This window comes from Hypomesus transpacificus, chromosome 11 (genome assembly GCF_021917145.1).
Source record: "Hypomesus transpacificus isolate Combined female chromosome 11, fHypTra1, whole genome shotgun sequence".
NCBI lineage: Eukaryota > Metazoa > Chordata > Actinopteri > Osmeriformes > Osmeridae > Hypomesus > Hypomesus transpacificus.
The window spans coordinates 14,893,827-14,906,688 of NC_061070.1; the positions used below are offsets into that span (position 1 = coordinate 14,893,827).

The 12,862-nt window shown below is 49.3% G+C and overlaps 1 protein-coding gene across 1 annotated transcript; it reads left to right on the forward strand.

Moving 5' to 3' along the window:
• The first annotated feature begins 219 nt into the window (after nt 1-219).
• Nucleotides 220-10,238, forward strand: tnfaip3 (tumor necrosis factor, alpha-induced protein 3). Its single transcript, XM_047029131.1, has 9 exons — nt 220-533; nt 1,680-2,020; nt 4,703-4,893; nt 4,994-5,135; nt 5,724-5,894; nt 5,994-6,174; nt 6,347-7,296; nt 7,639-7,844; nt 7,980-10,238. The coding sequence occupies exons 2-9, from the start codon at nt 1,714-1,716 to the stop codon at nt 8,268-8,270; spliced, it is 2,439 nt and encodes an 812-aa protein (XP_046885087.1). The 5' UTR covers nt 220-533; nt 1,680-1,713; the 3' UTR covers nt 8,271-10,238.
• The last annotated feature ends 2,624 nt before the right edge of the window (nt 10,239-12,862 follow it).

A 12,862-nucleotide genomic window follows, 5' to 3' on the forward strand; every position in this document is an offset into this window, starting at 1 on the left:
TTTCCTTTCCCTGATTTCCCCCCTCTTGATTCCTGAGTCATGGCTAGGTCGGGCAATGACTACCCTCGTTCCAATGATTATTCTAGGCAGTCTGAGTCTCATGAGGAATATGCATGCAATGACGTTATAGTTTTTTTTTTCTTACTAAGTCTCGTCCTTTGTGCACAGTAGGAGGGACAATGCTTTTTCAGTGCGCAATTCGTCACTAACCCGTAGAACGTAACGTCGCTCCGTACAGAGACACAGACGGACGCCCCTACTGGCAAAAAGCCATAACTGCACCTATCAATGAGAGATCGGTGGAAAGTCCCAGCCTGGAAATCCCCTCAACCATCCCCGGGCTTTCCGTTCCGTTCTTTACAATTACTTCGGAGGATCTATAGGGTGCTTAGACAGAGTGTACATCGAACACACCGAAATAGATCAGGTTGAGAAGACTGAATGGCGCCGTGGACATCTGTGGTTGGGCAGACTGAAGTGGCAGAAGACCCTGAGCATCCTTAGGGCTTTGTTGGTACCGACATATTGCACAGGTAACACTCACGCCTTTGCTCTCTTTTTCTTGTAACGCAGGAATTAGTATTCTCCATTTTGGGACATATATCTTAATTTTGCACGATGCCTATGCTTATATTGTTTCTGAGGGACATGGTGATAGCTTTGCGAACGACAGTAGGCGCCATGGCTTTGACAGCCATTGTTTACGAAGACGTCACCCTCTCAAGCAATTAAAAGGCTTTTAACCAGTCAAATGAATAATTCATGTATCGTTGTACCTTTGCTTGTGGATTGCACGAGCCGCAGTGTTACATTGTCTCAGAGGTTGCTGATTGAGGAATTACGTAACCTAAACGTCAGCAAAGTCTGACTGTTATTGTGTTTGTGAGGCACCCGCAGAGCGCACCATTGTGGCACTGTCTGCCCAAAGTCTGCCCCTGTAGGAATAGAGGCTGCTGCTACAATATTAACAGACTACTTGTCAATCGATGTTACCGTGAACACATTTTAGTAAGGCCAAATTCTGGAAATGTCCTTCCTTGCTAACAAAAGAGTAGTAGGCTAACCATTGTCTGTGCACAGTGCCTGGAACTAGTCCGATAGGACAGCATAGGTCCAGGTGTCAGACAGGCCAAATGAGACTACTCACCGACTCGTTAAGTCTGGCGAGAGAAAGTTATTTTAGACTGTAAAACTAAAAGTCAACATCATTATCACTTCTGAAAGCAGTTCCTGTTTTTGTAGCTTGTAAATCTCACAGCTCTCTATTTTATATAGGTTTCAATGGTTATTGAAGGTTGATTTATAATTCATGGCATATACGTCATTACATTTTAGACCTATATCACAGTCATTGATCTTCTTGACTGCTGTGTTGGTGTGTGAGTAAGGTAGCTCACTGGTCTCTCCCAGTCTTATGTCCTATAGCCTGACTGTCCCTAAGGTCTGTCTCTGTTATAAGCAGTTCCTACAGGGCATAACATGGCTCACTTCAGCTGGACCTGTACACCCTGTTGGGATATTTCTTTTCTGAAAGTTTGAAAATAACAAATGACTCAAGATAGCTCTTGTGGTCCCCAGTCACAATGATCTGTGCCCTTCTAGGAACAATGTGACTCCTCCTGGGTTGGTGCCAGGTTTCATTTGTGTACCCAAGAGTTCTCCATTTTTCTTCTCCTCAGTTCAGCGTTGGTGCTAGTCCGCGTGGCCAGCACCATGTCCCAGGGACAGAACTTCCTGCCCAAGTTCCTGTTCGTCAGCAACTTGCTGAAGGCGGTGAAGATCCGCGAGCGCGTGCCCAACGATGTGGTGAAGCCGGCCGCCAGCGGTGGGCTCATGCACCACTTGCGTGGCATGCACCGCTACACCCTGGAGATGATCGGCATGAGCCAGTTCCCCCAGGCCTTCCGAGAGGTGGTGCAGGCCGCCATCTTGGATAGAGCCATGCAGATCTCCCTGGAGCAGGAGAAGAAGCTGAACTGGTGCCGCGAGGTCAAGAAGATGGTGCCCCTCAGAACCAATGGTAAATGACCCTTCTAATAACCCTCCCATTACACTCCTATTTTCTCAGCAAAGGGATGGCTGTTGTCTCATACATTTACTAGAGGTCAGTGATGGCTAAGGTGAAGGTATGGCAGGATTACAGAGGGTTACAGTTTGGGGTTTAAGGTTTGTGATGGTAGCAGCACCCCAGGTGAGCACCTCAGATGCTCATTGTCAAGGTTTCTCTTTTCTGTGGAGGAATTCTAATGTGTGAGAACTAGATGAGTCAAGGTACTTTAAAATATGCTTTCAGAAATTACCCATTCACACATTTACAGTAAGTGAGACTCATGTCATCCTTCCACTTTCAGAAGTGCGACATTCGTCGACTGCTGATGGTTGTACTGCTGTCTACCTACCATGACGTCAGAACAATAGCCCCAAACAGTAGGAAGGGATGTTTGAAAGCATACAGCAACAAGATTGTTGACGCCAGATATTTGAGCCTGTCTGGGAAATTCACAGTCACATTTTCTTTCAGGCTTCAGATGAACTTGTTCCATTTCGATGGGATAATACAGCTTCCTGTAATGTGGATTGTGAATCACAGGCCTCTGTCCTTTGTAGATTGTGAAACCATGTGTTCCAGTAACTCAGTCAAGCGATGAGGTAGTTTGGGGGGTTTCTGATAATTGGAGTCTTGAGAAAGACCCCTAACGTTCACATGTCTCTGTTCTGACCCGGCTCTTGTTCTATGATGACTGGAAATTCCTCCCAGTAATTCCCTGTGCTGGTGTACCTAAGGCACAGCGGGGGGGGTATAAGTGGGTGTGTGTCGGGGCGTAGGGATATGATGTGTCTTAAGGAGTGTGTGTGGAGCGGTAATAATGTGTCATGGGCAGAATGTGGATCTTTTCATGACCCAGAAATCACTTTGAGCTGGAGTGTTCAATGCTGAGTCACACAAGCACACAACATCAGGTGACCAGAGGACAGGGACAAGGACAGGAGGAAGAGTCAGACAGACAAGCAGGTAGGCAGGCGGGCGGGCCAACAGGCAGGTGGTCAGGCACGCAGGCTGACACAGATGAGGGCAGAAGAAGAAGACAGAAAGCCATAGATGCCGACAGACTCTTGGACAGGACGCATGCCTCAATCCCTCTCATTCATGGACAAAGTATTTCCTCAGAGTGTCTAATGCAATTCCGGTCTGTTTCCTAATGGATGGGATTGTTTAGTATGTTTATGGGTATTTCCCAGATTGTATTGCATGTGTGTCATGTGTTCTTGTGGGTGGGAACAGGATGCTTTTTCAACAGCCAGTTCTTGAGATTTCTGGAATGAACTGGTTCCCCAGGGCTTGATGAGAGCTTGGTTAACTGGTGGCCGTCACCGATAGATGTGGCTACTTGTTTGACTAATGCACAGACATCCGTGTGGATCATAAAACAGTTTAAAGAACGTTTGAAGCCGTGTCAATGGAGGAGGGGGTTTTGCACATAGAGTATCTGGGTATTTTCTCTCAGAAGAGAATATTTGTACAGAATGATGCAACCTCTGGGTGGAACATGAAGGTGACCTGAGACCAGAGCGTGAGACCAGCAAAAGCCTGTTTTGGGCTTCATTGGAACCATGTTTGTTCATGTAGAAACCGAAGTCTGTCTTACATTCAGTTTTGTCAAGCTGCTGAGAAGCTAATGTTAAATCTGACAGAACTTGCTGAGCAGACAATCAAAAAAACAGAATGTGTACACAGTGCTTAAAGGTAGTGTTATTTAATTTTAGCCATATGTTCCTACACTTTACTTTGGACTTCAGACCTCACTAAGGAGTTGAGGTGATTCAATGTAGTGCAGATTGTGTGACGTTGTAGCGGTTGCTATGGATTCCAGTTGTAAGGCTCAGGTGTACAGAGGCGCAGAAATAAAGAAACAACAGAAACAGAGAAAGAGGAAGGCCAAGGGTGTCATGTGTCACATTTGAATAACTTCCTCCTTTCACTGGACAACCAGTGTATGTCACTTTTTACATGGCAACACACGTGGCCCACCCCTGAAGTAAGATCCCAGTGGTTGGCAGGGATGACTGTCACCGGGGAGCGTTCGACACAGTCCAAGCTCTGCCTCTTTGGAAAGTCCAGAGTTGGTAGGATCAGAGGGGATGAGTGGAATGGACACTCACAGCATTGACACACACAAACACACACACACTCAAATTACTTATCAGCTCAACTGTGGGAAATTCCTCTGCTAAGTGTAGCAGTAAGAAGGGTTTTTCAAACCAACCACACACGCACACACAGGCATGCAAGCACAACACAACACAAAGATACACACTTTCTCATGTTTCCCAATGACAGAAAGACCCAGCCCTGTAATGAGAGATCAAATTAAATTCTTGCGTTTTGTGGTCAAGACAGTTTAAGAGTGGTGTAAGAGCAACGTAGGTAACTTATGTAAGTTATAAAAAAATACCCTAGAAGGCAGTATGTGTTCACACAGCTTCCAGAAGTGAATGAACTGTACAGGTCAAAGTTTCCTGTACTTGTTAAAGACAGAGAGGTGAAAGAGCCCAGCACACTAACGAGGATGCTGATAGAAACAGGGCTCCTAAACGTTTCTCAGGCTTGTCTCACGTTTCCTCTATGAGAGACGAATGGTCCGCTAAGCGACGCTAACTCCCCTCTTTCCGTGCCACGGTGTGTGCGTGTGTGTGTGCGTAGGGGATGGGAACTGCCTGCTCCACGCGGCGTCTCAGTACATGCTAGGGGTGCAGGACACAGACCTGGTGCTGAGGAAGGCTCTCCAAGGGGTTCTGAAGGAGACCGACACGGGGAGCTTCAGGGCTCGTTTCCAGACCGAGCTGCTCCAGTCGCAGGAGTTCACCCAGACAGGCCTGCACTACACCACCACGGTGAGGATCCCGCACGCACGCTCGCAAGCACACAGACACAGGGCCTGTTACAGACCGGAGCGGTGTCGTTAATGTTCATGCTGTCGTTGTGACGGGGCAGAACTGGGAGGAAGAGTGGGAGAAGATAATCAAGATGGCGTCTCCCGTGTCCAGCAGCAACGGACTGCAGTTTGACTCCCTGGAGGACGTCCACATCTTCATTCTCTCCAACATCCTCCGCAGACCCATCATCGTCATAGCAGGTGGGTGGGGCTGCCGGGTCAGGGGTCACGAGTTGAGCCTCGCTGTTCACCATGACAGAGATGCATAGACATGGCAGAAAGTACCAAGTATTAGCAGGCACATCATATACAAGAAACTCACGGTCTGGAACGAGCAAAACCTTGTTAGTAAATAGAACATTTATTGGGAAATAGTAAAGTCAGTAGTCTTTTGTACCTACAATATAAAGTAGGAATTACCAAGCCCCACCAGACAGCATTTTACAACAGGTAGTTTACACATTGTAATTGCCAGAAAAAACCCCATTGTTACTATATAATTAAAGGAATAACCAGAAAAATACCCAACATCTCCACATGACAGCCCGGTAACAACCAGGTAAATACCAGTGGAATCAATCTGGGAACATAAACAGTTATTAAATGAGAGAGGGAATTCCCTTCCCCTATCCTTTGTTGCAAACAAATTGGCTAGTGAACTCTGGGAGGTGAGGGGAGAAGATCAGAAAAGAGGATTAGGTCGGGATTCAAACCCATGCGGCACCATAACCTGGCATCGAGGCAGGCATGTCTAGCTGTGTCCCCTTCCTGATGCCTGTACCCCTACAGACCAGGTGCTGCGCAGTATGAAGTCAGGCTCCTCCTTCTCGCCGCTGAACGTGGGTGGAGTCTACCTGCCGCTGCAGTGGCCTCCAGGGGAGTGTTACAAGTATCCCATAGTCCTCGGCTACGACTCACAGCACTTTGCCCCTCTCATCACCATCAAAGACAGTGGACCAGGTGGGGAGCAGGTCACTCGTTACTGCTAGTCAGAGATACTAGTCTCTATTTATACTAGTTACTGACAATCAACTAACTATATGTGTGTGTGTGTGGCAGAGATCCGCGCGGTGCCTCTGATCAACCCGGGCCGGGGGGGTTTCGAGGAGCTGAAGGTCCACTTCCTGACGGAGAAGGAGCAGCAGCAGAAGGCCCGCTTGCTGCAGGAGTACCTGGTCCTGCTGGACATCCCCGTCATCGGCCTGGGCTACGACACCACGCGCATCATCAACGCTGCCCGGTAAGGACCCACGGGGGTAGGAGGCGGAGGGGATGCGTGGAGGACCCTCTGTCTCATAATGATGACACCAAACCACTGCATGGCTTCTGTTATTGTGCTGTTAGTGGTTGAGTGTAGTTGTTGTGTGTAGAGCTGTGGTGCTGACCAGGCGTGTGTGTCCCTGTGTGTTCAGGCTGGATGAGGGGAACCTTCCGGAGGACATGAACCTGATGGAGGACTACCTGCAGCTGGTCAACCACGAGTACAAGCGCTGGCAGGAGGACAAGGAGCAGGTGTGGGCGGCCCAGTCCCAGAGACCCCCCCCCTTCTCCGTCTCCCAGCTCTCCCTCATCGAGATCCGCTGCGCCACGCCGCGATGCACCTTCTACGTCTCCGTGGACACGCAGCCCCACTGTCACGAGTGCTTCGAGAAGCGGCAGGCCAACGGGCACATGGAGGCGGCGCCCACCAAGGGAGGGGGCCAGGCGGGGGTGGAGGTGGAGGCCCGCGGGGGCCGCAGCAGCCCGCCGGGCAGAGCCGTCGTGTCAAGCCCCCGCTCGGCCCCTCCCACGGCGCCCAGCCTCAGCCTGTACAGCGAGACGCACGCCATGAAGTGCAAGACGCCCGGCTGCCTGTTCACCCTCAGCGTGGAGCACGACGGCCTCTGCGAGCGCTGCTTCAACGCCCGGCAGAACGCCCCTCCCCCGGCCGCCACCGCCGCCCCGCCCGCCGCCCCCCCCGGGGCTCCCCAGGGCCTCCCGCTCCCCGCCCACCCCGGCTGGCCTCAGTGGGGGGGCCGGGAAGCCGAGGCGGAGAGGTGCAGCATGTGTCGCCAGGAGGTCTTCAGGGTGTTTAATGGGCTCTGCACCCCCTGCATGCAGAGGACTTCCACAGAAAGGGGGGAGCCCCAGCACATCACCCCCAGGACTGAGGCCTTGTCGTCGGGCTGGAGCCAGCCCCGGGACTCTGAGAGGTCGGCCGCCTCCGTGCTGAACCCCAGCCTGGCCCCCGGCCACGGGCACACGTCAGCCTGGCAGACGCCACTGGCACGACCCTGTAAGAGGTCGGGTTGCCAGTTCTTTGGGACGCCAGAGAAGCTGGGCTTCTGTACCATCTGCTATGTGGACTACCAGACCAACCATCGTAAGTTACACCCAGCCTACCGTTAGCAGCACCTTCATTTGAGAGTTCTCCAATATTCTGGTTTGTAGTGTCTGACGAGGTGTAGTGTGGTTGTATCGTTTGGATCCATGTGGTTAGGGTTAGTTTTAGGCAGAGTGAAAACTGGGAGCTCTTTGAGCCTGTGTGAAGTTGATTCTCTCTGACAAGTCTCTCTCTCTCTCTCTCTCTCTCTCTCTCTCTCTCTCTCTCTCTCTCTCTCTCTCTCTCTCTCTCTCTCTCTCTCTCTCTCTCTCTCTCTCTCTCTCTCTCTCTGTGTTTCTCTCTCTCTCTCTCTCTCTCTGTGTTTCTCTCTCTCCCGTGCAGAGTTAGCTCTACCCCCAGCGCCGACACAGAGCCGCCACGCTTCAGAGGCCGGCTTTCAGAACGCCACGCGGTGTCGCGGCCCTGGCTGCGGCTCGCTGGGCAAGGCCATGCTGGAGGGCTACTGTAACAAGTGCTACGTAAAAGAACAGAGTGCCCGGCTTAACCAGGCCGCCATCCGCACCCCGCACTCCCCCCCTATGGTTATGGTGAGTCCAGCCTGACCTCATCTGACATCCTGTTGACCCCCATCTCTGCTCCTCTACCCCTCACCACCCCTCACCACCGCCCTGGTGTAGCTGCTGACATGGTGTTATATGCTCTCCTTCTCCCCCCTCCTCTAGCGAGCTGCCAAGCCCAAACAGTCCCAGACGCAGACCCAGACGCAGACTGAAACCCAGACCCAGACTCAGACGCAGTGCAGGCGGAGCGGCTGCAGCAACGAGTCCCCGGGCTGCACGGACCTGTGTCCGGAGTGCCACACGCGGGGCCAGAGGGAGAACCGCAGGGCCCAGGCCCCCAAGGAGAAGTCCAAGCAGAGGTGCCGCACCCAGGGCTGCGACCACTACGCCAACCAGGAGAAGCAGGGCTACTGCAACGAATGTGACCACTTCAAACAGATCTATCGTGGCTGAAGCCAGGGACTGTACCCAACCTAGTTGTGCCATCCTGTGCCCACCATGCCAGTCAATGCACCACTGTTACAAGGACCCCCTCCCCATGTCAGCTGTCTTATGAGGGTGGGGGAGGGGGCGACAGATTACCTCTTAGTGCAGTTCTATAATCTTACATGTATAGGAGGGGGAACCTGTGTGACTACTGACTAGCTAACTCATGCCTACATTATGTATCTACCTAAGGACACGATCCATCACATTTGGACAAAATGATTGTATGTAAAACCACGAGCATGAGATATGCGTTGCTTTAGAATCCGGCCAAGGAATACCATTTGTCTGTGTGTCTGTCTGTGAAGCAACTACTACTGTAGTTTGTAGAAGCCCAGTGGAAGTTGGACCTGACCTCTTCTGAGCAGTGCCTAGTCGGGCCAAACCAACAGTGCACTAGCATAACAGGGAAGGAGGCTGGTTACCGTACAAACCTGGTTACTGCATACATGTGACACGTAAACAGGTGTACCAGCGCCAGTCGTCAGTCCCACTGTAAACTGCTGATGTACAGTGTGTGTGTGTGTGTGTGTATGTGTGCGAGAGAGAGAGAGAGAGCTGCAGACACTGGACAGGCAGGACCCTGACAGTATGGTGCTACCTGTACAGAAATACATTACTCTTAATAACACAGAGCCTGTGTGCGTGTGCGTGCGTGTCTGCGTGCTTATGCATGCACATGTGTGTCACATTTTAGTCTGATACAGTAAATCTAGATGGCAGTAATACTCCACCTTCTCCATGGCACGGTGCAGAGATGTTGCCTTAGTGGTTGTGTGACACTGTTTGCTGTTCACCACTTTTATACTCTGGACTACAGAACCCCAGTCACTGCTAGCCCTGACAGAGTAGAGCAAGGTTCGAGTCTTGTCTCAACCTGTCCTCCACGGAACTCCAACTGTTGTTGACAAGGCCAGTTATTGACTGAATTCAGTTAACGAATAGATAAGAGGAGGAGGAGGGAGAGGAGGAGGAATAGGGGATTGCCAACAAAGAAGGGAGTGTGTCAGAAGGGAAAGAGAAAATAACACGAGGTGAATTCCCCACCGCTGTTCTCCAACCTCTCACCTCGCCCCTGTAGCAGAGCAAACACCACGCCCCTGTAAGGAGAAAGAGAGAGAGACAAGCAGGGAGGGGGAGGGGACAGATGCAAACAGGTGGAAAACATGCCTTTGGAAGGTGGGAGCCGCTGTTGTCCTTCATCTCTTTGCACGGCCACAGTAGTCTGGGTCTCTTGACGGGTATTATTCCTTGTCAGGCCCTCAGTCTCCATGCCTAGTCTGTAGTCGGTAGGATAGTCGTGACCCCTCCGGTTGGCCGGTTCTCCTCTGAGGTCTGCTCACACGATGCCTCGGCCCTAGACTCGCAGCAGTCGGAGATCTCCTGACAGATCTGGGCTTTCTACAACTGACGTTTCTTGTTTTTCCTCATTCCTGCCAAACAAACTTGACGTGCCATCATCCACCCCGGTGTTGCTGCTCTGCCCTGCTGAGGACAGCCTGCCTGTTAGATACCTGCTTAGCTGGCGTCTGTTGACGAGAAGACGTTTTGTGACAGCCTAGCTCTAGATAGAGAGATGTGCTTAAATCAGAGTAGAAACACATAAGGGCAATTAGCAGTCAGCTTGCCAAGGGTTCTTGAAGGTTTCTGGGTCTGAACTGGATTCATAGCATCACAGACTTGTTGCACAACACTTTATAAGCTGCTCTGGAATCTGGCTCGGTACTTTGATATGCGTAGGGACATTCCAATGGTAAACATTGCCAAGCAAAGCTGTAACAAAAATGCAAAGGTGTAAGGTCAGTTTTGTGTAACCTTTCAATAATAGGGTATTGTACGACAAGCCTTGATTTGTTTGTTTAGTATTTATTCATATCAAATATCCGTATTGTGTGATTATTTATATGTTGTCCTGAAATGAATTATTTTTATTAAGAAATCTGAAACACTGACTTTTCATTTTGTGTGTGCATGTGCGTGCATTGTTCAAAGCGCAGTACTCATTGTTTTGCCAATGAGTTCTACATCTTACGGTATCACTTACACTATTACACAGACTATTACAACACTCCTCAACCCTCCACAACAGATGTTTCCCAATGAGTGAGATTGTTAGTTTGTGGAGGCATAAAGAGGGGACACTGTCAAATAATGAATCATTTTGATCTAGAGTTTATAATCATGCACTGCATCATTCTCAACCCCCCCCCCCCCCACACACACACACACACACACACACACACACGCATTTTCCCCTTCTCTGTCTGCCCCCCCCCCTGCTCTGCCTCCCCGGCACACATTAACTCCCTCATCCTCATGCTCTGCTGTTTGAGACTTGCTCAGGTAGTTTCAGTCCCTGCTCTTTCTAACAAAGTCATTCTGAAAGTGAACCCAGAGCCCACAATCTGTCATACCCATGCCCATCTGACAGACGCTGCCTGGAAAGCAGGTAACACACTCCCCATTCCCTTGATGTTGAGTCACAGCAGAGGGGAAAGTGTTCATCAGGGATCCTCAGATGCAGGGGGGATTTGATCAGAGATTGGGGGTATTTGTAGACATTTAAAGAATGTGTGGGAGGGAGTGTGCGTTGGTGGCCACAATGTTAACTTACAGCTACCAAAAGAAAAGCAGGCGCGTTACTTGAATTTAGTATTGCATGCAGTATTTGTGTCATCTGTGTTTTAACACTTTTATTTTGACACATTGGCCTAGTTTTAAAGCCTTAGGTGCCTGGTGTTCTGAACATTTTGGAGTATGATAGCTCAGCGTGTTAGCAGCTGGTTGACAACTGTGTCTTCTTGAAACAGGAAGTCTCTTCATTTTCCTATCCAGCAGGAAGTGGGTTCCTCACCTTTTAAAGCCACCCTGACACTGCTGTGGCAACTGGAAACAAACACACCGGTAGCCTAGTTGATAAACTGGTTGCTTAGTTACTATCAGATAAACGTAAATAAACTACTTCATTGGCCTCATTTTTAACATGGAAACACAGATAGGACACGCAGCACACCCTATTGTCTACAGGTGGATGACCACAAATTTGGCCCTATGGGGCGAACAAAACATTCCGCCACTGACCCAAAACAACTACTTAAAACACCTTTAAAAGTACCAAATCCATGGGATTTATTAAAACAACATAATTTAACAAACATAACGGTACAACAAACTCTCAGGCTAAGAGGCAGCAAGACCACAGCAGTCCCCAAGCTAGAAGCCTCTCTCTGGCAGCAGGAAACTGGGGTCTTTATCTGCTGCTTGATCACCTGGCCAGGTGCATCTCATCTGGCAATCATGGAGGACACAACCTGGGCGGAGCTACAGAAAAGGGAAGAAAAATGACAAACAGAACACAAAACATGTGGCCGTGACACTAGCCAAATACACTTTTTTAAATGTAGCAAGAGCTCAGAAACAGTAGGGAGTCAGCAGTTATATGTCTGTTGGCAGACATGTTGAGAACCCAGTTTCACTCCGCCTTCACAACACTGTCAGAAGCTGCACATCCATGGCCACTCTTTTTCTAAAAACTGATGATGGAACATATGTTTGAAAATATACTCTATAAGTGCAGTGCCTTGCACTGCCGCCTTGCAGCAAGTTCCTGGGTTCAGTCCCATCTGGGGGCCTGTCGGTTCTGACATCGGCTACTTCCCGGGCCTTTTCTGCGTGGAGTTTGCATTTTCATCCCATGCTCAAGTGGGTTCCCTCTGCAAAAAAAATAAACATTATAAAATATGCAGAACCGATTGCTTTCCTGCCCTTCTGAGTACATCTGATGTCGCTGCATCTGCTCCTGGTTGCTCTGGGAGAAAGGCACAGCAGTGACCTGAACCATTTCTCCAGTGGAGAAATGTGTCCAAAGCTCCCTGCATGCATGGGTGCCCAAACCGTGAGATTAATTAAGGATTGTTCTTCAAAAGTACTTAAATGATTTAGTGTGGTTTTATTTTATTTTTGAGGACTTTTCTGTGTCTACATTATCTGTATTGTAATTTCTGCTCACAAAATGATTTAGGGTTTCCGAGACAGAGTGATATCTGTCTCCTGGGGACAGGTGTTTTGTCAATATTTTTTGAAAGGGCAACCCTAACTGGAAAACCTCATAACACTCCCTTGATTTTCTTTATTGTGAAGTTCCACTGTGTCATTTGTGTGATAAAAGTAGAGCTGACAGATGTTCAACAATGACCTGATGCAATTTGACCTCAAACCCTGATGGAATCCATAGTCGTGTGTCGCAGATTTGAATCTGGTGATGTCATTTAGTCCTTTCTACAAAGAAAATACTGCCATCTAGTGACTGTATTCAATAACATACAAATTACTCCAAGTAGCACAGTTACTTTAATAACTGTTACTCTTTTTATATTTAGATATCTACAATATTGAGTTACATACAAGAAGTCTATGTGCATTCAAGTAATTCACTCCCGATTTAGCCTTGACTTAATCCCAGGCCGAGGTTGGTCAGGGCCCAGATGCAGACATAGAGACGTTAGAGAGAGTCGGATGTGGTAACTCAGGTTTACTTGCCAAACATCACAAGGAAAAAC